This window comes from Gymnoscopelus microlampas (assembly GCF_963454915.1).
Source record: "Gymnoscopelus microlampas genome assembly, chromosome: 10".
Taxonomy (NCBI): domain Eukaryota; kingdom Metazoa; phylum Chordata; class Actinopteri; order Myctophiformes; family Myctophidae; genus Gymnoscopelus; species Gymnoscopelus microlampas.
Genome location: NC_139947.1, coordinates 42,511,713 through 42,538,654, shown reverse-complemented (window position 1 = coordinate 42,538,654; position 26,942 = coordinate 42,511,713). Strand labels below are relative to the sequence as shown.

Genomic DNA, 26,942 nt, shown 5'->3' with positions numbered 1-26,942 from the left:
CTCGCTGTTGTGGGATATTGCAACTCTGCGATGATAAGGGACGAGGCTTTCATAAAGCAATGCCCTTGAGGAAATATTTTCCTTGTAGGGTGTGGAGTGTGACAGGGCAGGGTAGGAATTCACATGGCAGATGATCTTGTGACAAAAGGGAGGGGTGATAATGGATAGGGAAGGATAGTCTGGCTGTCCGTTGCCTGGATAAATTGCATCCAAAAATAAGTGGCAATTTGCATGGCTACTGTAGCCATCTGTAAGCACATACATGATGTTGGATAGAAGACTAGATTGTCAATCCGGTCAATAAAAGTGTAGCTGTCAATGTTAATTACTGGTTTTGTATAATACCCTTAGCAATGAGCATTCATACTGTAGCGTATGCATTATGTGACACTCGGGTGGATCTAATCATTTAGTGTAGGCTAATATTAACATTTACCAAACGAGCAAATGGCCAGTTAGTCTGTCAGTTTGTGGCCAGTTATGTTGGCAAATGGTAATATCTTAAGCTCCCTTGTGTGATGGTGTCGCATATTGAAAATAGCTGATCTACAAGCTCACAATGATGCAACGCATTGTGAGCTTGTAGATCAGTTATGTTTGGCACGCGACATAGTCGGACGAATCAGGTGTAATCATGAACATGTCCAACTCCATTTAGGAAAGACAGCTGCTGGATGCTTTTGCTGCCCCACCCAAACAGTGAAAGACAATACTGTGTGAAATGATGTCATTACTACTGCTTATGCAAACCAGCTGTGTGACCTTATGGGGTGCATAGGATTTACATTCCATGCATCTGAGAGCATGGGTGTGTATGTGTGTATGAGTGCACGTGTGTGTACATAGAGTACATCGTCCACCTGCAATTGATCATGCTAGCGTTTGTCCAAGCTTGCACAAAAATGGCATTTTCAAATAAATCTTAGTCTTCAGAGGGTTTCTGTGGTGAGCAGATCTACAGTATAACACTATCTTGAGTCCAGCAAAAACTTCTGCAAGAGCATTTCACTTAAGAAATTAAACAGAAACTGATGATTCATTAAAAAAGGTATTTATTTAACAGTTGTGACGGAATGTTAAAAATGATAGAAATGGACTGAGAAAAAAAATCATTTTGTTCCAGTTAGAAAAAAAGGCAGTCATTGTTTTTTTTTGTACTGTGGTTCCTTTAATCCCGTCAATTGAATCTTGCAGTCCCTTGTAAAGGCGGGGGAAAAGTTAACATGAATTTTCTTTGGCACAAAACAAAGCACATGAGTATACTTGAATGAACAAAAACAAACATTAAAAAACACTGCTCAATAGAATGCTGGTATTAAGAAAAGCACAGGTATTAGGAAGAGCATAATACTGACAAATGGATGGAAAGGGCTGACGAAGAACGGCTCTCTTTGACACTGTGTTTTGGGCCTGAATGAGTCCGTCAGTCAGTCAGTCTCATGATTTTCAGCAGCGGCCATAGAGCCACAGTGAGGAGGAGGCCTGTTGACCTTCCTGCCAGCGTTTCAACTGATCTCTGTACAACTTGTGGGTTGAGCTTGCAGTGATGTGAAGTGGAGGATTCCCTGTGTCTTCAACTGTCCTCTGCCTATGACTTGTAACCACAGCGCCACCCAATGCAACTCCACCAGCCATCACCTTGTCACTTAATTTTACAACATTGTACATTTTTTCTACCAGCTATGGTCACATGCACATTCAGATATATCACACATTCAGCCGCTCTTGTTTAAAATCAAACGCTCATTGCCAAGTACACATGTGTAAGCAAGACAGGCTTAGTTGCATGTGTGGATACATACAGTACAGTACAGTACATGCACAGTATGGGTACACGTATACATTCACACATACTTAGAGTACATGTTCACATACTCACACAACACACTCACACAACTACGCATGCACACATGAAAGCTCAATAACACTCAATAACTCAATCAGTCAAACAAAGATCAGACCCCCATGGATTTTCTCTCAAAGAAGTTTGTAAACAGATTCTTGGCTGTGGGTGTGTGTGTTTTTTATCCTCCCTTTCTTCTCCTCTCTCTTTTATGCTTTACAATCTCAAGACTAAAGACCAATTTGATTTAACACTCGCATTTTCTGTGGGGATGGATTGGTTGCAGCTTTTCTTCTTCTGAGGCGGATGACGCAAGGCAGGGATCCTCCCGGGGGCAATGCCAGCACACAGCTGTGACTCCAGAGAAGACACAGACGTCACAAGAGCCAGTGGTGATTTAGACAAAACAGTCGCTCCCCACCCAAAACTTCCCCGTTTCCTGTCTCTGGTCTCTAGCTTGAAGGTCATCATCAACCCACACAACCTTCATCATCATATTTCTTGAAGGTAATATCCATGACTACAGTATTACTTTGCCTGACATTCCAATACGGTCATTCCTTGTTGGGGCACAAAGCCAAGGGGGGGGGGGGGGGGGGGGGGGTGAAGACACCAGAGCAAAAGGGAGCATCAGTGGTGAAAGAGGAGGGTTATTCTAATCCCTGATGTCCATCTTGTGGTGGTGGGGGTCGGCTCTCTATGGTTTCTAGAGGAGGGAGGGTGGATGGATCGGTGGGTGGAATGATGGAGAACAGGTGTGTGTGTGTGTGTGTGTGTGTGTGTGTGTGTGTGTTGAGGCAGTCGGTTCTGTTCTGTAGTAAACCGATGGGGGTTTCACAGCTCGGTATCTGCCGTCTTGGCAGTGGAATGGCCGTTTGTGGGAGGGGGCTCGATCTTGGCTGCCTCAGGGGAATCTCCGTTGACAATGGGTTTTTCCGGGGTTTCGGGAGGGGGGTTGAGAGGGGCTACAGACACAAGCGTGTTCCCCTGGTTCTGCTCATCTGCCGGACAGGCCTCCTCCGCCTAAACACAAACGTACATGTCTTTATGTGTGATCTGACCACAATTTCATAAGAGCAGAACAAATTACTTGAACACTGGTTATCCCTTACGGGTCCATTGTTGCTCTCATGGTATGTTAATACAATATAACTAGCACATTTGCAGTGGCTAGAGGTGGTCTCCCTACTCTTTGGTAGAAACGTATCGGGTAGGAGGAGACCTAGCCTACTGGTTGACAAGTAATACTGCCCGAAGCTCCCAAGGTCAATATATCCCCTGATGAGGCAGGGATTCTCTCATGGAATGTGGTCTCTAACGCGAAGAAGACCCGGGTTCGAATCCCGGTATAAACTTACGGACTGCAGATTTAAATGAATGCTCTGGAATGCGCAAAACGTGCATAAGTATTGCAAATTCCCACACAGATGAAAGAGCGCCAAAAAAAGAATGCACTTTTATATTGTATCATATTCCTGGAGCAGACAAAATTCACCCACGCCTGGACAAAACACATGGAAACCCACCAACAAACACACATGATGTGGTCTTAAGTATGTGATGCAGTGGTACAGAGAAGCAGCTGCGTTTGGCCGAGAGATGAAACGGGGAGATCAGTAGTTGCATATGGCAGCGGACAGCGGGGCGTGGGCCCCCGGATAACACTCTCCCTATGCATATAATTCCTCTCTGATAGCTGGCCAACAGTTTCCCCTAATTAAAAGACCTGGCCACAGTCCCTTGCAAAGAACGTGTGTATCCCGTTTTGATTTCAAACATAGCAAAACATAGCTGAAGCGTGACCAGGGGGATATGTGCATGTTCAGCACGGTTGAAGTGTGAGCAGTCTGGCTAGAAACAACAGTTTAAGGCCTTAAACCTGGTGGCATTATGGAAGGTCACCGAGGTCAGCGTTTGAACCATTTTACAGAGTACAAACTACACTATTTCCTCTATTTTAAAAATATTTTGAATGTATACAATTATTATATATGTCAGTAATTTCTTTATTTAAGTTATTTGTCATATCTTTGCTGTGCATTTTTTTACAAAGCCTAAAAGGCAAACAGGAATGGCGGATTTTTTTTATTTGAGCTAAAAAGCATTATTTTACACTTTGGGCTATTCAAAAATATCAGATCTACAAGCTCATAGCGCGGCACCGAGTGCCGCGCTACGAGCTTGTAGATCTGATATTTTTGAAAAATCGTGAAAATGGGTGCAAATCTTTGAATATATATATACTTTTAAAGCGAACATTTTGAACTCAAATCTTTACTTCTGGGGGGTCCCTGGAACAAAATATTTTGATGGGGGTCTGCGGCCAAATACATATGCTTTTGGGGGTCCTTGACGTGAAAAAGATTGAGCACCACTGATATAGAAACTTAGGTTTTTCAGAAAACTGTTGAGATTTAGGAGACATGTAGAATCGGCTTCAGGTCTCAATGGGTTAAATGTCATGATCGTGATGGCCCCTACTTACCAGTCTAATGCCCTTGGTGTCGGAGGCCCGTCTGTACTTCAGACAGTAGGCCCCGATGAGCGCTGCAGCCAGGAGCAGACCGGTGAGCAGCACCGCCACAAATACAGACGACCCCGATGACGCTGAGCTGTATTCTGTTTCTGACACACCCAGCTGCACATAATGAAATGCAAACCCACAGGCACGCGCGCACACACACACACACACACACACACACACACACACACACACACACACACACACACACACACACACACACACACACACACACACACACACACACACACACACACACACACACACACACACACACAGAAGAGAGGATTGAGGTGAAAAACTCATCTGAAATATGATATCAAGAAGATATCTTGAAATAATAATACAAGATCATAATTCAATCTCGAGGCATTTTTGTTGGACTAAATAAATGAGAAAGATAAGATTGTCAGAAGGGAAGATGTGAAGCTTAGCAGAAAGGCTTATGGGCTTAGTAGTCTGGGTTGAATCAATAGACTGCCTTGAAAAGCTTCATTTGGTAGTGGCTTTAGTGGTTCTCTGCTAGTATCACTGCACTGTAATACCCTGAGAGAGTTAATTTAACTCTTGAGAGGGTACACATGGAGCCAAATCCAAATGGAACCATCTAAGGGTCCAAATGAGGGTCCATTTGGTTTTGTACACTCTGAGTTAAATAAACATTGAATATTTTACTCTGTGTATTTCACTAACCACACCGGATTAAATCTTATGGTTTCTGAGACTGTCCACTCACCGGGCCATAAATGTTGTCACTCTGGAGGGCCATAACCAACTTCTGCCCTTCAGCTGTAGGGGAAGTAAGTTTGTCGAAATTAGGTGTATTTTCATGACAACAGAAGGTCTTGCATCAAGCTATTTGATAATCACTGGAAAATATATCTCAATTCATAATAAAATGTCATCAATCATCAATATGCACCATCAGGACTGGCGACCAGGACTGTATTGCCATCTTGATTGATGTCCAAACGACAGTTGTCCTTGCCACACCAGGCCGCAGGAGCACCCTGGATGATCGCTTTGGTTGCCTCCTGTAAAATAGGAGTTGTAAGAGATAATGTCAGTTCTGTCCCCACAGGTCTTGCCGCTCTTTGAATGTGTAGTTGATCACAAGAGAGCAGTGTAGAATCCATCCTGAAATAGTTTTCTGACGATCGAACATAGGCCATTATTTCACATGCTGAAAATATTATCAATTTCAATTTAAAAGAACATTTGCCTCCTGAACTGGCTGGATGAACTGACTGACTGACTGACTTGATTAATTGACATATTTATTGACAAAATGCATATATGCATAAACATTTGAACATATCTGTAGAAAGGATAAAACACAATATAGCTCGAGAGCATCTTGACCATTGTGATCCTTTGAGTGTAAGTGTGTGTAAACTTAGCGCCATGTATTGGTGGTGATGGTGGGGGTAGCAGAGAGACTTACACTACGTATAATACTGAGTATAAATGATATATCTCTGTGGACACTCATTAGGGTGGAGTGCAGTGTGTTCATGCATGTCCTACATGTGAAACTGCAAGTGTGTCCAGCTGACTGTCTGTGTGCGTCTGTGCGAAAGCCTTTGTGTGTGAGTAATCGAGGCAAAATGCTCGATGGATGGAAAACAGATTGTGGACCACACCTTCTCTCTCCCACCGTAACCCTGATCTATGATGTCAACGCATTGCACAAGCCTGCTCTTGAGGGGCTGAGGGAGCACGCTCCATTCTGTGCAATGTGATCCAGCCAGCATTCATCTCCTTCTAATGCCTAATTTATACTCTGTCGTATGACGTGTCACACGCCCCAAAAAAAGCAGATATACAAGTTCACAACGTGCCGCATCCGCGCCGCGTTGTGCGCTTTTATATCGGCTATTTCAGGGGCACGACACCATCATACGACAAAGTATAAATCAGGCTTGACCATCTTTGTGAGCAAACTCTGGTTCCTCAGGTTATTCAATCAGCCAGTCAGCTGGGAGGGGACCTAACAGCTGGCCTTTCCTATAACACCCAACTGCAGGGACGATGAAACTGCGTCAGCCCCCCCATCGCCCCCCCCTCACATATCATCCACCCGAGCTTCACCGACCAAGCAGTTACAGTACTCCCGTGTATCCTGTTCTCTTCTCCATCTGCCTGTTTCCACTTGTGACCCATTAAAGGTTATGTTCAGGAATTCTATGCTTTTACGCTTTTCCTTTGCTGAGATTGACCTCACATTCCCTCCTGCTGACTTGGCTGGAGCTCTCATGAGTTAAATTCACGTTAACAATAAAGACATTGTCTATGAGAATTCAGAGAGATTCATATACGTACATATTTTCATTGATTTAGTTCAAGCTACTGACTTTTATAGTGACCATTGACTCGTGATGAGAGAAAGAGCCACCATTTCTCACGGGAATTTGCGCGGCTGGTTTTTGGGCCCATATTCTGGGGATTTACTTGCTGGGAGTTTTTTTTCCCACTGCTTTGGAGCAATCTAAGGTTATTGGATTTTCTCCATGGAAACGTTGTTTAGAGATCTCTTGTCAAGGTCCTTCAAGCCATTCCCTGAATCACGCTGTGAAGAAGAAAACAAGCTGTGTTTTATCTACATGCCTTTATGCCTGATCATCAGCTAGACAAGCTGTCTGGTCAGTGTTTATTTTCAAGTGGAGCTGGTACATGGCAACATGTATCAGTTGTTGTGCTGTGCTAATCATTGTCAGAATCATTATCAGTGAGGGCTGCAACTGCTGTACTCTAAGACTGTAGTAATTAGCATATAATTGTGTTGTACTTGTTATTTTTGTGTGCAGCAATGCGTGCAGCATTGCTGTGGATGCATGTGTCATCATCCATCGGTTAGACTTCTCTAATGTGACCATAATCTGAGGAACACATGTATCCCTCTATTCCCTCTCACAGTCTGCTAGCTTGGTGACAGCAAGGAAACCAATTGTCATCAAACAACTAAGAGCTAAAGAATCAGCTATCAGACAACACCAGGCTCCAGAGAATAGGGCCCCACCCCTACTATTATTCCTCCAAGTGACCTGTGAGCTTTTGGCACACAGGCCTAACCTGGGAGGAAATACTGTGTCAGTCCTCCTCTGCTTTTGTGAGGAACACTGCATCATGATTTACAAAGCTTAAAGAATGTCTGAGAAAGAGATCTGTATTTGTCGGGCCCACGTTTCCAACTGTATCCGTTTAAAACATATTAATCTTCTCCCCCTATGTGGAACAAGCTGCTTCCTTTGCAGCCAAGGTGCAGGGGGCCAGATAAGGGCTGTGGTGAATGGAACATGTCATTTGAGGCCCTCCAATGAGGGTAATGGAGCCCAGCGCTCTTCTTTGTCTCTTATGCCCCTGTGGCCTAGGATGTGCTGATATCTCAGGAGATCCGTTGGCAGTGCAGCACAGCCTGTGGTTAGCATGTTATCAAGATGACAGGGACAGGCTATGGACTTCCGTGCGTTCAATGGGACACGGTCAGGCTTCCGTGCAATTGTTCTTATTTATCAAACATTGTCCTGAATTGTTGTAATAGATGTCTTCCTTTTTATGTTTTACATGACTTACTGTATAATTATTTCACTTGGCTGTGACACCTTTACTTTCTTTTCATTGCACATCAAGCGCTTTGTAAACTAAATGCATTAGAAATTGTCAATACATTGCTGTGTGGTGTTGTTGTTGTTTGGGGTGGAGGGGGGGGTTAATGATTTATGAGGAGGAATAATTAAAACACGTAAAAACTTACACAATCAGCTGTTGTAACCTTAACCTTGACGGTATCCTTGCCCTCCAGTGCTTCTTTGTCAACACACTGTACAGCAGGCTGTAAGGAAAGTGAGAAAAGCTTAGGCGTCAGAAGACCTTGGAAAGGTACGGAGAACCATGTCTGTATGGCGGTAGCAACTTTATAATTCCCCCATTATCTATTCTTCCTCTAGCTATCCTACATTACATTCAAAAACACATCAATACAGATCTGAAGTTAACACAAAAAAATGTTCCTCTCAAACAATTTGTTGTGAGAGGGTTAGGGTTAGGGTATGTTTTGTGTCTTCTAAACAAGTAGGCTGTTCTTTTCTATACGGCGAACACAATTCCAGAAGGTCTAACTGCTGCTTAATATATACTATGTTGTACGGCTGTGTCGCTCACAGAAATTCAGTCAGACACCTCGTCAAGATAATCATAGACATATATGAGCCCCTCATAGAGCAGAGCCCGTACATTTAAAGAACATGATCAAATACATATGAACGTCCAGCATTGAATGCCATGCTGATATAGTAACACCTTAATGCTACTACAGGAGGAGACTAGGTTGGTAGAGGGAGTTGGATGTCAGTCTGCTTAAATAGACAGCGTGGATTCAATCGTTAGGACCGTGGCTGTATAAGTGATTGAAGGGTGTATGAGCGTGGGACAGGCTGACTTAAGTGCCTGCCTGAACTACCGCTCCACATGGCATCGGCAATGTTCAGCGAGCGACACCATCGTACAAGAAAATATATATCAGGCTTTAGACTCTTAACATGTAAGCAACACCCCAACCATTGTAACAAATACAAATACTCACTATCACCAGATTAAGAAGGGCCCGTGTTTCAGCGGCAGCCTCAGTGGCATCCATATTAATCACATTGACTGCCAGCGGGGCAGCACTGGTCCCAGAGGTACCAGAGGTGTCTCCATTATCTCCCCGGCTATCGGCATTGGGGGCGACAGTCCCATCGGCTGACTGGTCACCTGGGGCATCAGTGCCTGCATTGTCTGCAGCTGCTGTGGCACCGGTGTCATCAGCAGGGGCATCCGGGGCTGCGGTGGCATCTGGAGCAGCAGCATCTGCTGCATCCGTGGCGCCTAAAACACATCATAACATTGATGGTTTTGGACATGTTGACATGTTTGGGTGCTTTACAGTGTGACAAGGTGGTCTCTTGAGAGCTTGCACAGTCACAGTTACTATTATTGAGATAGCTGGATACATGCAGTAATAGTGCCTTGAATTATTGTGATTTTAGGGTGTCAAATTGGATGTCATACAAGTAAGATGTAGATAATTTGCAGATTTTTTTGTAACTTCGCAAAGTTCGGCACGGCAACTCGCTCGCTTTAGCTCGCTCGGTGGACAGAGGTAGACTATTAGGGGTGGCGCTGAATAAATGGTTCGATGACCACTGCAGTTAGGATTGGAGTATGGTTACACCCCAGTGCGTCATCAAGTGATGATTTCAAATCCGCCCCAAAAATCATAACTCCTAACATAAAGGATGAAAAAACAGTTTAACTCCACAATTAATTAACACATAGTTTGCAGAAGGATTATACGGCTGTTTACACACTCACAAGCACGCATGCAGAAATTTGCATACTTTATAGATTGATAATGTATTATAAACAAATTAAATCCAAGAATCTCCCCGGGTTTGAAGCCAGACAAATTATTAAAAGAAAAAACAAATAGAGTCACATGACATCATACCTGGGTCAGCGGCAGGTGTATCAGTTACAGCATCCTCATCACACATCACCCCATCTGAGGAGAGAGAGAGAGATAGTCAGGTTCACTATGTAAAACAATATACTTTCGTTCAAAATTTGTGGAGATTAGCACAACTATACATTTTTTTTATCTTCAGAACATGGGGAATCCAAAAATCTATGTTTGCATTTGCACAGACACCTGCATGTCCGCCATATTGGACGTTCAAAATGGCTGCCATAAAATATATAATTTGTGCTACCTTGGCTTCTAGACGACATAGACAGTTAATTAAATATGCTAATCCTATGTTTTCTGGGCCAAGGAATCCAATAGAGACCTAAAGGATAGTGCACAGGGACTTGCAGTCCCTAGGGGATGGCCATGGAAATGCAGGTTGACTATGTTAGAAAATATACTTTTGTTACGAATTTTTGATTAGCAAATCTATAACACTTTTGGAATCTTCCGAGCATGGGGAATCCAAAAATCCTTGTTTGCATTTGCACATATACCTGCATGGCCGCCATATTGCATGTTCAATATGGACCACATAAAATATATAGTCTAATTTGTGCTACGTTGGATTCTAGACAACCAACCTTAATTAAATATGTTTTCCAGGTCAAGGAGTCCAATACAGACCTCAATGTAGTTCTCAGGATTATAGAAAAGCAAGAAAACAAATGTAAATGTAAAACATAGTGTTTATAGTTGTGTAGTATCAACACATCATTGACTTTACAGGTTTACAGGTGTAAAGAAATGGGTGGAAAAACCCTTTGTTTCTGTTGTTTTCAAAGAGAAGAAAAGAAAAGAAGAGGGGGGGGGGGTCAGGGAGAGCAAGGAGATCTAACAGTAATAGAACACATGTCAAGGATATACAAGTGGCGTAAACCAACAGATACAGTATGTACATGAGGTTAGACATAAGGCGAAAGGGCCTACTCTGTGTGGAGTTTGCATGTTCTCCCGTGTCTCCTAGGGTAGTTAATACCCTCACAAAAACATGTAGTAATCCTGGTCACTATACTTCCTCCCCCTGGTCAGCCGGGGCGCCTGATGGAGGGGAAGGGAACTGGTTGGAATAACGTGTTCCTTCCACACGCTACGTCCAACCAGGGAAACTCCCCCGTCAGGTGACAAGAAGGTCAGTTGGCTCTCATGCATTGAAGGAGGCATGAGCTCGGCCTTGGCCTCCCTAGGCTGGTGGGGGGAGTGTAGTGCCCAGGATCACTTAGCTAATTGGCACCGGGTGAAAAAGGGGTTACAGAATTGAGCGATAAAAATTAGGGGGAAAAAAGCCACAAGGTGCAAGGTGGTGACACTTTGGTAGGTCTACATTAGCAGCAGGTATGATATTAGACATTAAGGTGCAAAAACAGTATGAACGATTGAACTATATACATACAATATCTACTAGATCTATCATTCAGGAATATTCTTTTACAGCTCGTCAACACTGTCTGGGGTGTCATTTTCAGCATTACAGACAGTCTGTGTCGTTTTCGCAGTCACTTCCACACAAACAAAGTTCTGTGCAAACAAAGTTGTGTCCCCTGCATGACCTTCTCTGGGTTGTCCAATGGGTTTTGCACTGACATCTGACCACTAACAGAAACTAACAGAGGAAGGCGACCTAACACAGGAGGTGAATGATGCATTGGCCAACTTTGTATGATGTACTGCCCAAGGGGCATCCATATAACAAACATTCCTGACCTAAGGTGGTATCTGTTTTGCAAACATCTGGCATAAAGCAGCAAGTTGCCTCCTACCGTTGGTGCCCTTGAGGAGAACATTGAACGTGTGCATGATCAAAGTAGGGTGTGGTGCCAAGCCACTGTGACGTGGCAGAGTCTTTTTGACCCACTCAAACATGGAGCCATGGTGAGATACTACCTACTACCACAAAGGTTCCTCCTGCACCACAGGCCATTGTAGAGTTGGTCAGATGTCAGTGCAAAACCCATTGTACAACCCAGAGATGTTCATGCAGGAGACACAACTTGCACAGAACTTTGTTTGGAAGTGACTGCGAAAACGACGCAGACTGTAATGCTGAAAATGACCCTCCTAACAGTGATGAAGGGCCGTAAAAGAATGATAGATGATATTATTGTATATAGTTCAATCTTATAACTTGTCAATACTGTTTTTGCAAGTTAATGTGTAATCTCATGTACATACCTGCTGCTAGTGTAGACCTACCAAAGTGTCACCACCTTGCACCTTATGTCTAATCTCATGTACATACTGTATCTGTTGGTTTATGCCATTTGTATATCCTTGACATGTTTTCTATTACTGATAGATTGTTCTCCTTGCTCTCCCCGCCCTCTTCTTTTCTTTTCTTCTCTTTGAAAACAACAGAAACAATGGAGTTTTTCACCCATTTCTTTACATCTGTAAACCTGTGGTGTAATAAAGTCAATGATGTGTTGATATTACACAAATATAAAGACTATATTTTCCATTTACATTTGTTTTCTTGCTTTTATATAATAACTACATTGAGGTCTTTATTGGACTCCTTGACCTGGAAACATATTAACTAAGGTTGGTTGTCTAGAATCCAAGATAGCACAAATTAGGCTATATATTTTAGGTCGTCCATATTGAACAATATGGTGGGCCATGCAGGTATCTGTGCAAATGCAAACAAGGATTTTTGGATTCGTCATGCTCTGAAGATTCCAAAAGTGTATATTTTTCTAATCCAAACTGTTTAACGAAAATATATTTTTTAACATAGTAAACCTGAATTTCACTGGCCATCCCCTATGTGGCGCTACTGCAAGTCCCTGTGCACAATCCTTTAGGTCTCTATGGGATTCCTTGACCCAGAAAACATTGGATTAGTATATTTAATTAACTTTCTATGTTGTTTAGAAGCCAAGATATCACAAATTATGTATTTTATGGTGGCCATTTTGAACGTCCAATATGGCGGACATGCAGGTGTCTGTGCAAATGCAAACATAGATTTTTGGATTCCCCATGTTCTGAAGATAAAAATAAAGTATTGTTTTGCTAATCTCCACAAATTTTGAACAAGAACACATAGTGAACCTGACAGAGAGAGAGAGAGAGAGAGAGAGAGAGAGAGAGAGAGAGAGAGAGAGAGAGAGAGAGAGAGAGAGAGATGTGAGACAAAGAGAGACATACACGTTGGTCTTTGGTATTGATTTTATATACATCCGTATTATCATTGCTGTATACATGGAGGCTTATAGATTCTGACCTGTGTACTGCAGTGAAGGCAAATCATTGAATGTACTATAGTCAATTAAATGTTTATCAATGGCCACCATCAATTTTCACCTAAATGGTTGTATGACCATGCAATTTTCTGTTCAGTTATTCTACTCCACTTATACTTGTGGTGTTTTGCAACTCTGAATGGGTTGGGTAAACCCATTCTTAACCACTCAAGCCCTATACATGGTCGTATGACAAATAATAGCGAGAATACCGTATCTAAATTGCAAGCTCTTGTAGGTCTCATTGCGGCACATTGTGAGCTTGTAGATCAGCTATTTTAGCAAAAAAAGAAAGAAATTGTCAACATAAAGTTGTTTGCAAATGTTTGTGTAATGACTGTTCATCTTTCAGAACCTCTTTTCCTGTAGCAGTGCAAAATCCCCAACACAAGGCCCACTTACGCCACACTGTCTACATAAAGAGGATGCACTTTCTAACACGTGGGTGGTGTGTTTGAGTGAGTGTGGCTGAGGGATGGAGGATGGGTTGGAACAGACTGGCCTGCTGACCCAAGGCCTGTAGCTGGGCCCCTGACGCCAAACTAATTTGGCCTGTTTGCTCAGGAGCCGCAGCTAATTAACAGCTAGTATGGGCTAACCCTCTGTTCACAGCTTACACAAATAAATGTGCATGTCAGAAGTTCACAACCTCCTGACTCCGCACCCATCCTCTGGGAGAGGTCCCGTTTTCTGGAATACGATCTGGATTAGTTGGTGTTTGGCATGAGGAAAGCCTTGCTGGCATAGTAAGGTGAAACGGTTAAAACCACTCCTCAGACTAATAACTTGCGAGTTTATGTGAGGTCAATGGGTGGATGAATTACACAGTAAAATCCTCAGTGTTAAATTAACTCAGAAAGTGAACAACTGGAACCAAAAAGACCTTTAAGGGTCGATTTGATTCCGTTTACTGTGTATTAGAATTCAGCATTCAGAAGCTATGACTATTTTCAAGTTAAATGTAATAAAAGATATGTAGTTTCTGTTGTTACATATTCAAGTTATTTGTTAGGATGGGGAAAGCAGCTAGTAAGCAAGACGTTTGGAGATGTAAAGTCATTATCACCAAAGGTTAAGAAATACAGGCAAACGTTCCATCTGTGAGAGCTGTGCCTGCTACATCAGTGTCAATAACAGCCTCGCTCGTTTGTATTGTCTTATTAAACCCACCCACACATAAAGAAGAAACTTCTTTCTAGCACAGCTGAGTCCCTAACTCTTCCTCTCACAGTCATATCCAAGCTCCCTTTCAAAATGTCTAAAATCGCAAGCTGGCATTGTATCTCCATTTATTGTGCAAAACAAATTCTACAGACTTTCCGTTGTGAGGAAGGAAGTAATGAAACCCAACGGCTAATAATTTTAATCTGCTACAATTAACCCAGGCCAGTCAGATTAAAATGTGAGTTAGAAATATGATTTACAAACTCTGGAATGCAATTCAGGTTCCTTAAAGGGATGTAATTGCCCTAAATCAGTGGTTCTGAAAGTGGGGCCCGGGGTCTAGCTAAATTATTTACAGTTAGGAACTAAATGGACCCTTTTACAGATCTGTAACTCTCTGCAGTTTCCCCCAAACAGTGGGTCAGGATTTTTTTTTGGGTCGCTGCAGATCGTCTATTTTCATGGGGTGTGTAATTGATAGAAAATAAGTATTTTTTAACCTTTAAGTGGTTAATTTATAACAACATAAGAGGATTTTTGTAATTTTGAGTCCCAGGGAGACACCAAATGTATCATTCAGGTTTCAGCTGAACACGTTTGGGAACCAATTGGCCTAATGCATACCAAACTTGAAATTAAAAAGGTTTAGAACCACTGCTCTAAACAAAACTTGTTACGTCAGTCTTTACGCTGATTAACAGTCATCAAGTTGCCACCATGATAGCGTGAGTCCAGCACTGTATCTGCAGTCTCAGTAAAATGTGCTATTCTTCCCCCCTGCAGTGCTGCATATCTCCACATAGCCTTAGGCTGAACATTGTGCAGAGTGGGTCATATATTTTAATTGGCATAGGTGGGCATAAATCCTGCATGTTTAACAGTTTTATTAAAGCCTTTAGTTAATTCCCTTTGGACCTGAACAACTAGGTTTATTGATATAGATAGATTGAGAATAAGTATGCTGTGTAAGCCCACACACCACTGAAAGTCTCTGGCATCTGTATGTTTTCAACTTGTATTTGAACATTTCAAGAAGGCTGATGATTGGAAAACGCACATTTATTTTTTATTTAAACCTTTTAGCCTCAGTCTCTCGGGAGAGCATTAATAATTGCACTAAAGTGCTCACTTGTCTCTTACAGGGATGCACAAACATGCATGCACACTGCACGCATGCACGCACGCGCGCTCAGAGGCCATCCTGCTTGCTGGCTTTATCACCTGTCTAAACTCTAGGCTACTATGACATCAGTTTATACACAATAACACTAGTATAGACACAGACAGCTCAGAGAAATCTCACTCAGCCTCCAGCCAAGCCCCTCAGCACTAAAATGAAGCCTAAAGACTTCTAGTCTCAACACAAACACGTGGAAATAATACGTAACACTCCTACAACATATAAACACAACCGTGGCCTCTCCCCAGAGGGTGTTTGGATGAGCTTAGAGAGCATGAGGCCAGGGTTTCCTGACAAAGGGACTTTTGACCTCAAGTAAAGCCCCGCTCTGCACTTCACTATCAGATCTACATTAACGTCCTCCCTGGCCTGGCTGTCGCTCACACACCATGGGTGTTCCATCTTTGACATGAGGTGGAGGCTCGTCCTGGCAGCTGTAGGGCACTAAATCATGGGTTAAAGAGGGGATTCAAGGCCCCGGGATGGTGAGTGACACTTCAGACTCTGCCTGTGGTCAGACCAATCACCGACAATTACATGGCGAGAACCAAGAGAGAGAGACATTTAACCGCTTAAATCCTAGTCGTACAACGAATAGCGCAAATATAAGCAATCTACAAGCTCACAACGTGCCGTCACATCTGAGCTTGTATCGCTTTTGGTATTTTTTCTTTTTTTTAAATTGTTTAAACATTTTTGAAAAGTCCAGAAAATGTTTGTCTATAATGCCATGCCAGGTGCCACGTTGCCAGGTTGACAGTGGTTAACAGTCAAGTTGCGAATTACATTTGATGAATGATCTTATCCTTAAAAGTGCATGAATGTTTTACATCAAACTCCAGACCCTACCATACTATAATGCTGAATTTTGAGCTTTACAAGACCCATGAGAAGGCCTAGCCGACAGGCTAGTTGTTGTTGACAGTTTTCTGAAATGTACTAGATAGCCTACAACTGCAAAGTTCATGGTATGTAGATGGGTCATACGTACATCATATTTTTACTGGTGTATTTTCACTTGGATAAGGTTAACCATCCCTGCGTTCTACAGGCTGCCATACTGTAAACATATCATATGTCTCTACGGGCCCATAAATAAGGTACTATAATCCCTTGGAAGCATGTCAAGAATTTCACAACTTGCTGCAGTGAATTTTATATGAGCAGGGTGAAGGAAGGTCATGAGAAATCAAATCAATTGCGTTTGTGTATCATCCCACATTCCACAAATCAACGCATTCATGTCCATAAGCAGACAAGCTGAGCTGACCTGGCATTCACACATACACAAACTAGTGTTATGCCCAATTTATGCTCGCCAAGCTCACAACGTGTCACATCGGCGGCGCATTGTAGATCAGCTATTTTATGTGCGTGACATCTGTTGTGTGACGAAGTATACAGTATATCAGGCATTAGCATAGACCCACCACTTGTCACATTCAAGGCTGACTGGTGGGAGGGGTTTGGCAGCACCTGTGAACTGTAGTATAGTATAGGGAAGCCACACAGTTTATTTATGAGCTCATTTACAGGTATATCCATATATCCATTCAGTGCACCCAGCTTTTGTACGTTTACGTTGTTAAATCTACGTAAATGAATCGTCAAACACAGTAATGAGTAGTATTCCACATGGCAGACCTTATTTTTTTGCACCACACATTGCCTTGTCTTCAAAGTGGCCTTTTTATAACCACAGTGCCTGGTGAGAGGTTCACCACACTCTGCTCCACACACACAGATCTGCCAGACTTCCTCATCACCCAAAACACACTTACATGTTAGGCCAGTTTGAAATACCCGTAGGAGTTGCATAACAACTACACTCATGCTTTGTACTTTTTCTTCAACTGACTGTCACAAGTAAGAATGGCCTTTGTTTTGTTTTGATCAGTTACCATAGCAAACAGAGTTTCCATAGCAGATGTTTGGGGCCCAGAGACTGGCTGTGTGCCAGGCGAACCATCGATATCATTACCGTAGAGGCAGCAGATGAGGAAGGATTTGGAGCGGGAGAGCGACAGCGAAGTGATAAGACGGATGTCGGAGAATCATCAGTTTAGGTGTTGATGTTGATATGAGAGCCAGACCCTACATTTGGTTCTGTTTCCCACCAGACGGCCCAACCAATTTGACAAAAGACACACACGCAAATGACATGTTTTGCCTGGCCCTGCATGCTTAGCCTACACTCGCACGTACAAACAAGCACTTGACTGACTCTGGGGTGGTTGTTGTTTTTTGCAGAGCCAGACTGACAATGTCAATCTGAAATGCATGATACTGTGTCAACTATAATGGCAACTATAACGTAAGAAAAAAAAATACTTCTTAATCCTTCCTCCATGTTCTAATGGCAACATTGGCAACTTGCAACTTTACCATTGGATTTTCTTAAACTCCAGTGTGTTCTTCTGGGCCCATCTATATATATTTATATATATATATATATATATATATATATATATATATATATCATACCTATCTATACTGTGCTGTATGTATCTCTATAATCTAGCTCTCACTCGATCACCGTTGAATTTTGTGATTTGGCATATTGGAGCTCCAACCTCAGCTGTCTCCTGAGATTGAGTGCTGCTTGGGTAGAGACATTGGCAACATGCAAACAAGGTGTATTTACTTCCCGCCTCACATCTATTTTCGTAGAATTATAAGACACCCTCGACTATGCCTCAACTCACAGCCAAACCTGAGTGAGATTGATTGTGTGCGTGTGCTTGGGCCATCATCGAGTTTCTTTTGAATGAGGGCTATATACTCCTACTCACTATAAAACTGCTGTCTCGAAGGACAATATATGCTTACGTACGTACAACCTAAAATAACTGATTTTGGAAATCGGTTATTAGAGTGCAAAACGGGCGTAATGGATGAATTGTAAATTTGCCATCGCTTGTGCTTCTCCCACTCTCTCACTGCCCTCAGTAGTCCAGCTCCCAGTCCCATCCCCTTCCTATTTCCTCCAGTGATGGGATGTAGGGTGGAGGGTGGGGTATACTGGGCGGGGGGGGGGGGGGGATCCAGGGAAATGCAGTGAAAACAAACATGGTCACACCAAATGAAAGGAGGGGGTATAGCCAGAGCATAGGATGTCAGGGCAGTCTTTTACAAATGGCCCATCTGAAATGGCCTGCTGCCTGTTCATTCTCCAGGGAGAGCGGGGAGGAGGCCATGAGAAGGGAGGGATGGAACAGCTGCTAGAAATCTCCACTGGGACCTTCCTCTACGCACTTGTGCATACAGTTACTGCACTTCCAGAAGGCATGAGGGACAGTGGCACTAGAGCTCAGGGTTTGCATCTGTCCTCCACCCAGACCACAGGGACGACACCTTGGCTGTCATCACCACACCACACCCTCCTCTCGTTCCATGTCCCCCTCCTTCCCACTTCCAGATGTCTACTGCAGGACACAGTGACTCCTTCTCCTCCCTGCTACCCCTCCCTTCCCTGTAAAGAGAGCGTCCCCTCAGCTAAGGCCCTACTAGTCTGGAATTCCACCAGTCCCCTAGACCCTCCAGGGAATACCAAGACTGTGAGGAATGAATGGATGGTCCGACTACGTGACAAGGGGGTGGGGGGTGTTGGCAAGCATGCCAACCCTTCCATCCATGTGCAAAACATCCATAAGGGGAAAAGGGTGATAGGGTGGTCATCAGGGGACAGTAAGTGTTACCACATACGTATGTTACACAGACAGACAGACAGATAGACAGGCAGGCAGGCAGATAAGCGGGCAGGCAGACAGACAAACTGTTGCAAAAGTCCCAGTATAACCCTGGAGACCAAACACAGGCCAATTTCCTCCCATGGCGAGACAGCCACTCCAAACACTAAAACCACAACGTGGAAAATAAATCTCAGGGACTATACCACTAGAGTCCCCGGTTCTCCGCGCTGGCCGAACGTGAGAACTATTTGGACAGACTGGTGGCAAAAGTTGACTTTTCTGCCCTGCCCACGCCCCTGGTGTTTTTAAACAAAACACAAGAATGGGGTTGAAAAATATTAAAAGGAATTAACAGCAGCCCTGGAATGTTATCTATGCACATCCTAGGACAGGATGTAGCTGTCACGCCACGCGGCATGCATTGACCTCTCCAGGCTCCAGAGGTGAACATGCTGGCGGCTACAGATAATACCCACCAGCCCTGCTATATGGACCCAATGCTACTGCCATGTGCCATAGACACAGTAGTGCTCATCATGGGACCTTAGCACAGCAATTTTCCACTGCACCACAGCATCCTGATTTTGAGTTGTACTTAGGATTATTGTAAAAATGTTCCCTCTGGTACAGGACATTAAATACTGTAATAAAATCCATGACCATGGAAAAGCTGATACAAAAAAATGTAGTTGCTTTTGAACAGTATAGGCCAGGCTATGATTATGATGGTAGCTACATACCAGAGTTTCCACCCAGCCCCTGCTTTGCTAATGAAAATAATGTCGACCAGTGATTGAAATATAAAACCTTTGTTTCCAAAACAGCCTATCCATCTTTTTAGCAAAAGATAAGTTGGAAACACCAGATGCTCTGAGGGCGGCTATAGCAGAACACTGCTCGCCTCTCCCTGTCAGAACCAGCGCTGTGCTGTAACAGCAGATGTCCATGGACCGGTTCCAACTGCCTCTTGACGTGAGCTTGTGGAGTGGGGAGAGGCTGTAAAAGGATATCTAAACGTATAGCCCTCAACTATCTGGCATCGTATAATGATTTATATTATGGAGCCACAGCGCAGTAGGGAGAGGCAGTATGAGAAATGATAGGAAGAGTCTGCTTGACCTGGTTCAACTCTACAAATCCCCCCCACTCTTACAAGAGAAAAAGCCATGCAGAAATCAAGGCCTCCTCACAATAACAGCACATGCACGCTCAAAAATGTGTATGTGAATGTGAATTTGCCCGCCAAGAGCCGAAACAGGATGCAATCTTGTGTTTTCAATTAGGTTGGATAAAGAGCAGGCTCAGAGACGTGCCTTTTACTGAACATTAATTACCTAGAGCAATTATTTTGGCAGTCAAAGGGCCTCAGCCAAGGCTCATTAACTGCTTTTATTCCGCAGGGTAAACAGTATATACCACTATAAAGACAGCCTAGCCATCTCTAACGTACACACCGGTGCACACGCCCATTGCAATATATTGGGGCTCACTAGTGACTTCACCATGAACTGGGATTCATCAAAGTGCCTAGGAGAACTTTGAGTTACTACTGAGGTCTCAGTTCCGCGACAAAGCGCAGGGATGACTAAACAAGCTGTCTGCTTCCAAGATAACATTTTGGAATTCATTTTTAATTTTAGAGTTGCTCATTAGCTTAACATCAGTTGACTTCAATCTCACATCTAACTTCTCAGTCTCTACGCTTGCTGCCCTGCCAAGATTGCCGGGTTGAAATGGTGGAGAAATAGGAGGAGAGGGCTCCTTCTCCCCCTTGCTGTTAAAGCTCAACAGCTGTAAAATTGCAGCGGGGTGCCACGGGGAACAAGGAACAATAAGCTCACCAGAACAGCAGTAATTGGAAAAGGAAGATTTGAATGCTAGCACAGCCGTCTGCTATTCATTAAGATTGTTTCACTAGGTAAACATTGTTGCTAGACAATCTATTTCTCCTTGTCAACCCATTTTTCCTGGATGCTCATTTGGGCTATGGTGTGACACAGGTTTTGTTTCCTTATCACTAATGAGCTTTGTTTGAGAAGAGAGTGGATGGGCTCCAAATAAAGACACTCCAGAAAAAAGGGGGAATTTCTTAAGGATGTTAAGCTGAGTGTGTTGATGGAGCCCAGAGGATGAGGTAATACAATGCATACAAGGGCGGGGAAGTGTCTGTTTGTCATAAAAGTTTCCTTTTTGAATATGCTCATTGACGGCAATGCAAACAAGGTCTCAATTTCAAATCATCTCTCTAACTTGGAGCAAGTGACGGTTCTGAAAGAATAAAGCCACCAGCACTCATGGTGCTTCAGCTATGACGGGGCCCAAGAGGAGTTACACACACCCTGACCTGACATAAGAACACCACTGTCTGCCAATGGGTTACGTAAAAGACCCACGCCCTCCAGCAAATGACGCGAATCGAACTTTGCCATCACGACGTGGGACTGAAGGAACGCTGGTCAATAGCTGTGAGCGCCGTGAGAAAGAGAGTGGCGGGTACTCTGCCCATGTTGAAATTGGCAGGCGCAGCCATTGCCTGGTAAAGAGAGAATGTTGCAAATTTGACTGCAGAAACATATGCTGTGTTAATCACAACTTGCTCTATGCCAGTGACATGCCTCATTCTGAGAACCCGTCCATTGTTACTTTGTTTTTGTTGTAAGTAATCCTCAGACTGTCTCTAATAGAATTGAGAAGCCTGAGAATTAACGTGTCTCCACTCTCTGCGGCCCTTTCTGTGTTTAGATTTATTTGAACTAGATTCATGACTCCATGCTGACATGACTCGGCTGTGTCAGGGAAAATTACAAATTGCCAAACACTTGCAAAACGCATGCTCACATGCTCGCGCATGTAGACGCGCACGCATGTAGACACGCACGCACGCACGCGCACACACACACACACACCTCTTCAGAGTCTCTCAACTGTGAAAATGCAAATAACGCCACCTCAAATTTCTTTTTGGAAAATGTCCTAATAGCAATTGTGATTGCAAGTTGTAGTACGCATTAGGACCACATTGGAAACAAGTGTTTTATTACGCTTTTATGTGTATATCCTGTGTTTGCTCATATTTCTTTGAACAAAATAAAAAAACTAATAAGGCACACACATAGCAACAAAAGCAACCCGTTTCACCCCATCTCAAGAGCAGATTCAAAATGTGGGTTTTCCCCCAAACTTTGAGTGAGAGATAATTTATTCCAAGAGGCGTTGGATGACATCAGCCAACAGTGCAGACCATGCCCATTGCAGCGCTACATATTTGTGAATCTACATAGCTGCTGAGTGAAAGCCAGGAGAATTAGGAACAAACTAAATCTGCTTACAGAGAGAGCAAGCATTTGACTGGCTTACTACGATACGATAAGAATGTTAACTCGGCTAAATGCATTCAAACGCAACTTCAACTGCGTCAGTGAGAATCCCATCTGTCTCTTGACATACACACTCTCTCTCTCTCTCTAACAATCTCTGTCTTCTCCAACTTTATCATCACATTATTTGTCACATCACAAGTTTACAGGTATAAAATCGTGAATGAAATCCTTTTTTTTTGTATAGCTACCCTCTAATTCCAGTTACATAAATAATTACTGGAATAGTGAACACTGGTTTCTCACACTCTTGCTTGACTTGAGCTACTGTGACAAAAAGTAGTTTGTTTTGGCCTCACTGAACTATCCGTGAGCATCAGTGAGATACTATAGGGAGATTTGCAAGACTTGAGTCACCAAGGACAGTAAACATTGTGATTCCACACTTCCACACAGTCTAATACTGAGTGGCTGCAAATATAATTTTACATAGCATTCCTTGCATGCTATCTGATCCTGTCCTTTTCTTTCCTTAAATGTGTTTACTGTTATTGATGATGATAGATATTGTTTACTTATGTACCTCTAACCTGTACGCAAGACGTAACATAACAACTCCTTGAATCTTGATGTGTGTGTTCAGATGAATGACAAGACTGAGGTCTCTGGCCAATTTATTTGGCTGTCTGTGCATGTGTGCACAGAACAAAGGGTGTTTCAAAAAGTCTTCCTCCCTAATGACATCATCAACAAGACAGGAACTGTGCTGTGGGCCTTCTGTCTGGCGGAATCGCAACACAGAGACATGACAAAGCGTCTTTTTCACATGGAAACAGACATCAATAATGCACCATGAAATGCTAAAATTGTCCATGTCTGCTCAAGAGTGAACGTTTATGTCCCTTCATTTTGACCTGTGACCCTTAAGCCATCACAGTCAAGCAGCCCTGTATCTGTGAAAAGGCCCAGAGAGGATGGCCTCTTTGAGCCTGACTTCCGTGATTCCACAAATAGCTGATCTACAAGCTCAGAACATGCACGGCATGTTGTGAGCATGTAGATTTCAACGAGCGACAGTAATTAGGCTTGCCTGGTGGTGGGGAAGGAAGCACAGCATCAGCATGTATGGAATTTGGACATTTCAAACAAAGAAATAGCCCCCAATCGCTTTGCATACCATATGATCAGTCCAAATTGTCCTTTGAGCCACTGTGTCAGAATGGTCGCAATTCATATTCAAAATTGACAAAGACTTTTCCAGTGCTGTGTTCATCACTGTATGCTGACCATGCCTCAGCAAATTTGCACCGCAGTGCCACTTGGAGATAAGTGTCGACAATGTAGCAGGTCTGTGTGATCGACAGGCCATAGATAGGCTGTGGTGAGGAATTAGGGCGGGGGTTAGGTGAGGATCCCTTGTGGAAACACCCCCGTGCTGATATCCAAAGTAGCAATCAGAAGTGGGTATAGGCTGATGCCTAAAGCAATGGTTCATGGCTTCTACGCAAAGCAAGATCCCTATTCAAACCGTTTATAAACATCAGTTCATACTGTAGTTCCGATTAAATTCAAATGAAATAGTTCTAAGACTTCTATGTCAAATGCGGAAGACTGAGGAAGTGGAGTTGCAAACATGGCTGTCAGTGGGGGGTCTGGGTTTTGCAGCTGAAGAGAAATAATTGCCTGTCTATAGTGTCGTAAAATGTCATCCATGTATCATGGCCTTTATTGGTTTGTAAGAGGAATGGTCTTCTTATGCTGTAATTCAATTTCCATGTAAATCTAATTACCAACCGTTGGGCTGCGGATGCAAATGAGAGACCTACTGTACTGAATGTACAGTACTGAGCCTCTCTTGTACAAACGGGGAGCATGTTTCACGGTCTGGAGATCTGTTTTAAAGTAACCCTATTGGATGTATTTTACTCATATTGGGTAGTCTAGTAACCCCCCCCCCCCAAAAGAAAATAAATAAATTAAATGTAAAAAAAATCAGGCCAATTACTGTACTTCACAAGTTCTGATAAAGTCATTATATTGGACTAATCAGGACCCATTCTCCTTTACGACCAGCAAGACAGTAATGCTACCCAAGCCACACATCTCTTTGCAATTAGTACTAAGTCAGCCTGGTTTGGAGCCAACTGGCCAGTGAGTGTGCCCACCACATTTAAGTCTGATTTATGCTTAAAGTAGTCATATGACTGTCCCATGCAAAAAATAGCCAATCTACAGTACAAGCTCACAATGCAGGATTATACAATAGGCTCCCTCATCACCGCACGCACGCACGCACGCACGCACGCACGCACGCACGCACGCACGCACGCACGCACGCACGCACGCACGCACGCACGCACGCACGCACGCACGCACGCACGCACACACACACACACACACACACACACACACACACACACACACACACACACACACACACACACACACACACACACACACACACACACACACACACACACACACACACACACACACACACACACACACACACACACAATCTCCCCTACTGTTTGTAAACCTACTGTAGGCTATAAAAGTAACACATTTATCCTAGCAGGTCCACTTTTACAGTCAAAATAACACTGAGGATGCTCAGGGCATTAAGTAAAGAGAACTGTTTTTGCTCTCCTCAAGAATGCAGAAAACACATTTGGTGTGTGGTCACTTCCCTACACGTTGCTTACTATAACACACACACACACACACACACACACACACACACACACACACACACACACACACACACACACACACACACACACACACACACACAGACAGCGCGATGCGGGATGCAGGGCATAATTATGTTCAACGTTACAACCTTCCACTCCAGAACCACTAATGTTTTACCCTCGGTCTGTCTGCCCAAAGTACTCCAAGATGGCACAACAGAATACAACACACACTCCCACTGGAGTTTAAAGCTGCAGTGGAGGCACAACATCTGACGGAGTGTAGTTTACACCACAAGTTTGTCTTGCATGCAACTGGCTGAGAGACAAAGCACATGAGACAATCTACTGCTATGACTTCTATAGAGGGAGGAGGACAGTTGCACTGTAGAATGTTCAGTGTTACTTTATCCATGTGTGAGTTAAATGTTATATTTTTTGGGTTAAAATAAGTGTAGATTATTCAGTTCAGGATACCAGTCTAATCCAATCAGGAGACAGGATACAAACTAAACAAGTGAGATTGGACATGATGAAACAAAATAAATGAGTAGACAAAATTGGAGCTGGACCACTATGACTGTGGGGTTTTCTCTCCGGATCGGATGAAATTGGTACCCCGATGTGAAAATGTATTTTCTGTTTACTAATGAGCTGGAGAACACTCCATAACAATGATTACTACTATATACTACTACTATTATTATTATTATTGTTATTATTATACTATTATTATAGAGCTATAACTTTTAAACAAAATAACTTTTTCTTTTTTCTTTTTGAACAAAAACATCACTCTTTAATTGAAGCAGTGGTACTCACGGTTAAGTTGCAGAGCGCAGAGCATCAGGGCTAGAGCCACTCCTTTCCACAATCCATTCATTCTCCACATGGACGCTGCCATCCTCCTCGGTCAGTGTACGGCGTGAACGTGTGTCCCTGTAAAAGCGTGGGAGAGCTTTTCAAAAATAGGGCCGCCGTGAGAGTGGGCCACTGAGGGAGTGAGGGAGTGTTTGGGGGGCCGGGGGGGAAGTTCTGAGGTTTCCTGTGAGGGTCTGTGTGAGCGGGACAGACTAGCAGGATAAAGCACAGCTTGTGTTCCGTTGGTTTTTATACAGCCCCACTCCTTTGCCCCCTTACTCACTCACATGCACGTGCGTGCACGCTGACACACACACACACACACACACACACACACTCCCCTCCTCTATTTCCACACCCCTTTTCTAGCTGACTGATGTTAACCCCTCTTCCCCAGGCAGCTGGCCCTCTCTCCCTCCCGTGTGTGTGTGTGTGTGTGTGTGTGTGTGTGTGTGTGTGTGTGTGTGTGTGTGTGTGTGTGTGTGTGTGTGTGTGTGTGTGTGTGTGTGTGTGTGTGTGTGTGTGTGTGTGTGTGTGTGTGTGTGTGTGTGTAAGAGTGAGGTAATGAGTGGCGAATGTAATATGTTAGTGAGTGAAACCTTACATGACATGCTTTATCTTATATAGTGCTGTAATTTCTGGTAGAAAACATGTTAACTAACCTATAGTGAAACATAAAAGAAGCTCCTCATACTAGCTCCTTTACGTGCAATTCATTGGCACATCCACCAGTGATGTTTCTGAGAGTGGATAAGTTGTGTTGGGCTTCAGTAAGGCGTGGACAGCTACTTCTGGACGTGTATGTCCATGATGTCAGTGATCTTCATTTTAAGGGCTCATTGTTTTACCAATACATGCACGGCCACAAGGACATTTCAGCATATGTTTTTTTCATTTTACATAATATTATACACTTAATA

At 43.3% G+C, this 26,942-nt stretch overlaps 1 protein-coding gene across 1 annotated transcript; it reads right to left on the bottom strand.

Moving 5' to 3' along the window:
- Nucleotides 1-1,035: 1,035 nt before the first annotated feature.
- cd34 (CD34 molecule) lies at nt 1,036-26,257 on the bottom strand. Its single transcript, XM_084068491.1, has 8 exons — nt 25,984-26,257; nt 9,853-9,906; nt 8,947-9,230; nt 8,119-8,196; nt 5,287-5,398; nt 5,101-5,153; nt 4,329-4,481; nt 1,036-2,866 (listed from the first exon to the last, which is right to left on the bottom strand). Exons 1-8 carry the CDS (start codon nt 26,063-26,065, stop codon nt 2,678-2,680), a joined length of 1,005 nt encoding a protein of 334 aa, XP_083924617.1. The 5' UTR covers nt 26,066-26,257; the 3' UTR covers nt 1,036-2,677.
- Nucleotides 26,258-26,942: the final 685 nt, after the last annotated feature.

Excerpts from the sequence above, each read along its gene's own strand:
- cd34 (XM_084068491.1), bottom strand. The coding sequence starts at position 26,065 with ATGGCAGCGTCCATGTGGAGAATGAATGGATTGTGGAAAGGAGTGGCT. Across the intron at positions 5,154-5,286 it reads CCTGGTCGCCAGTCCTGATG|CTGAAGGGCAGAAGTTGGTT; the intron begins GTGCATATTGAT and ends CTTCCCCTACAG. Across the intron at positions 4,482-5,100 it reads GTGACAACATTTATGGCCCG|CTGGGTGTGTCAGAAACAGA; the intron begins GTGAGTGGACAG and ends CATTATGTGCAG.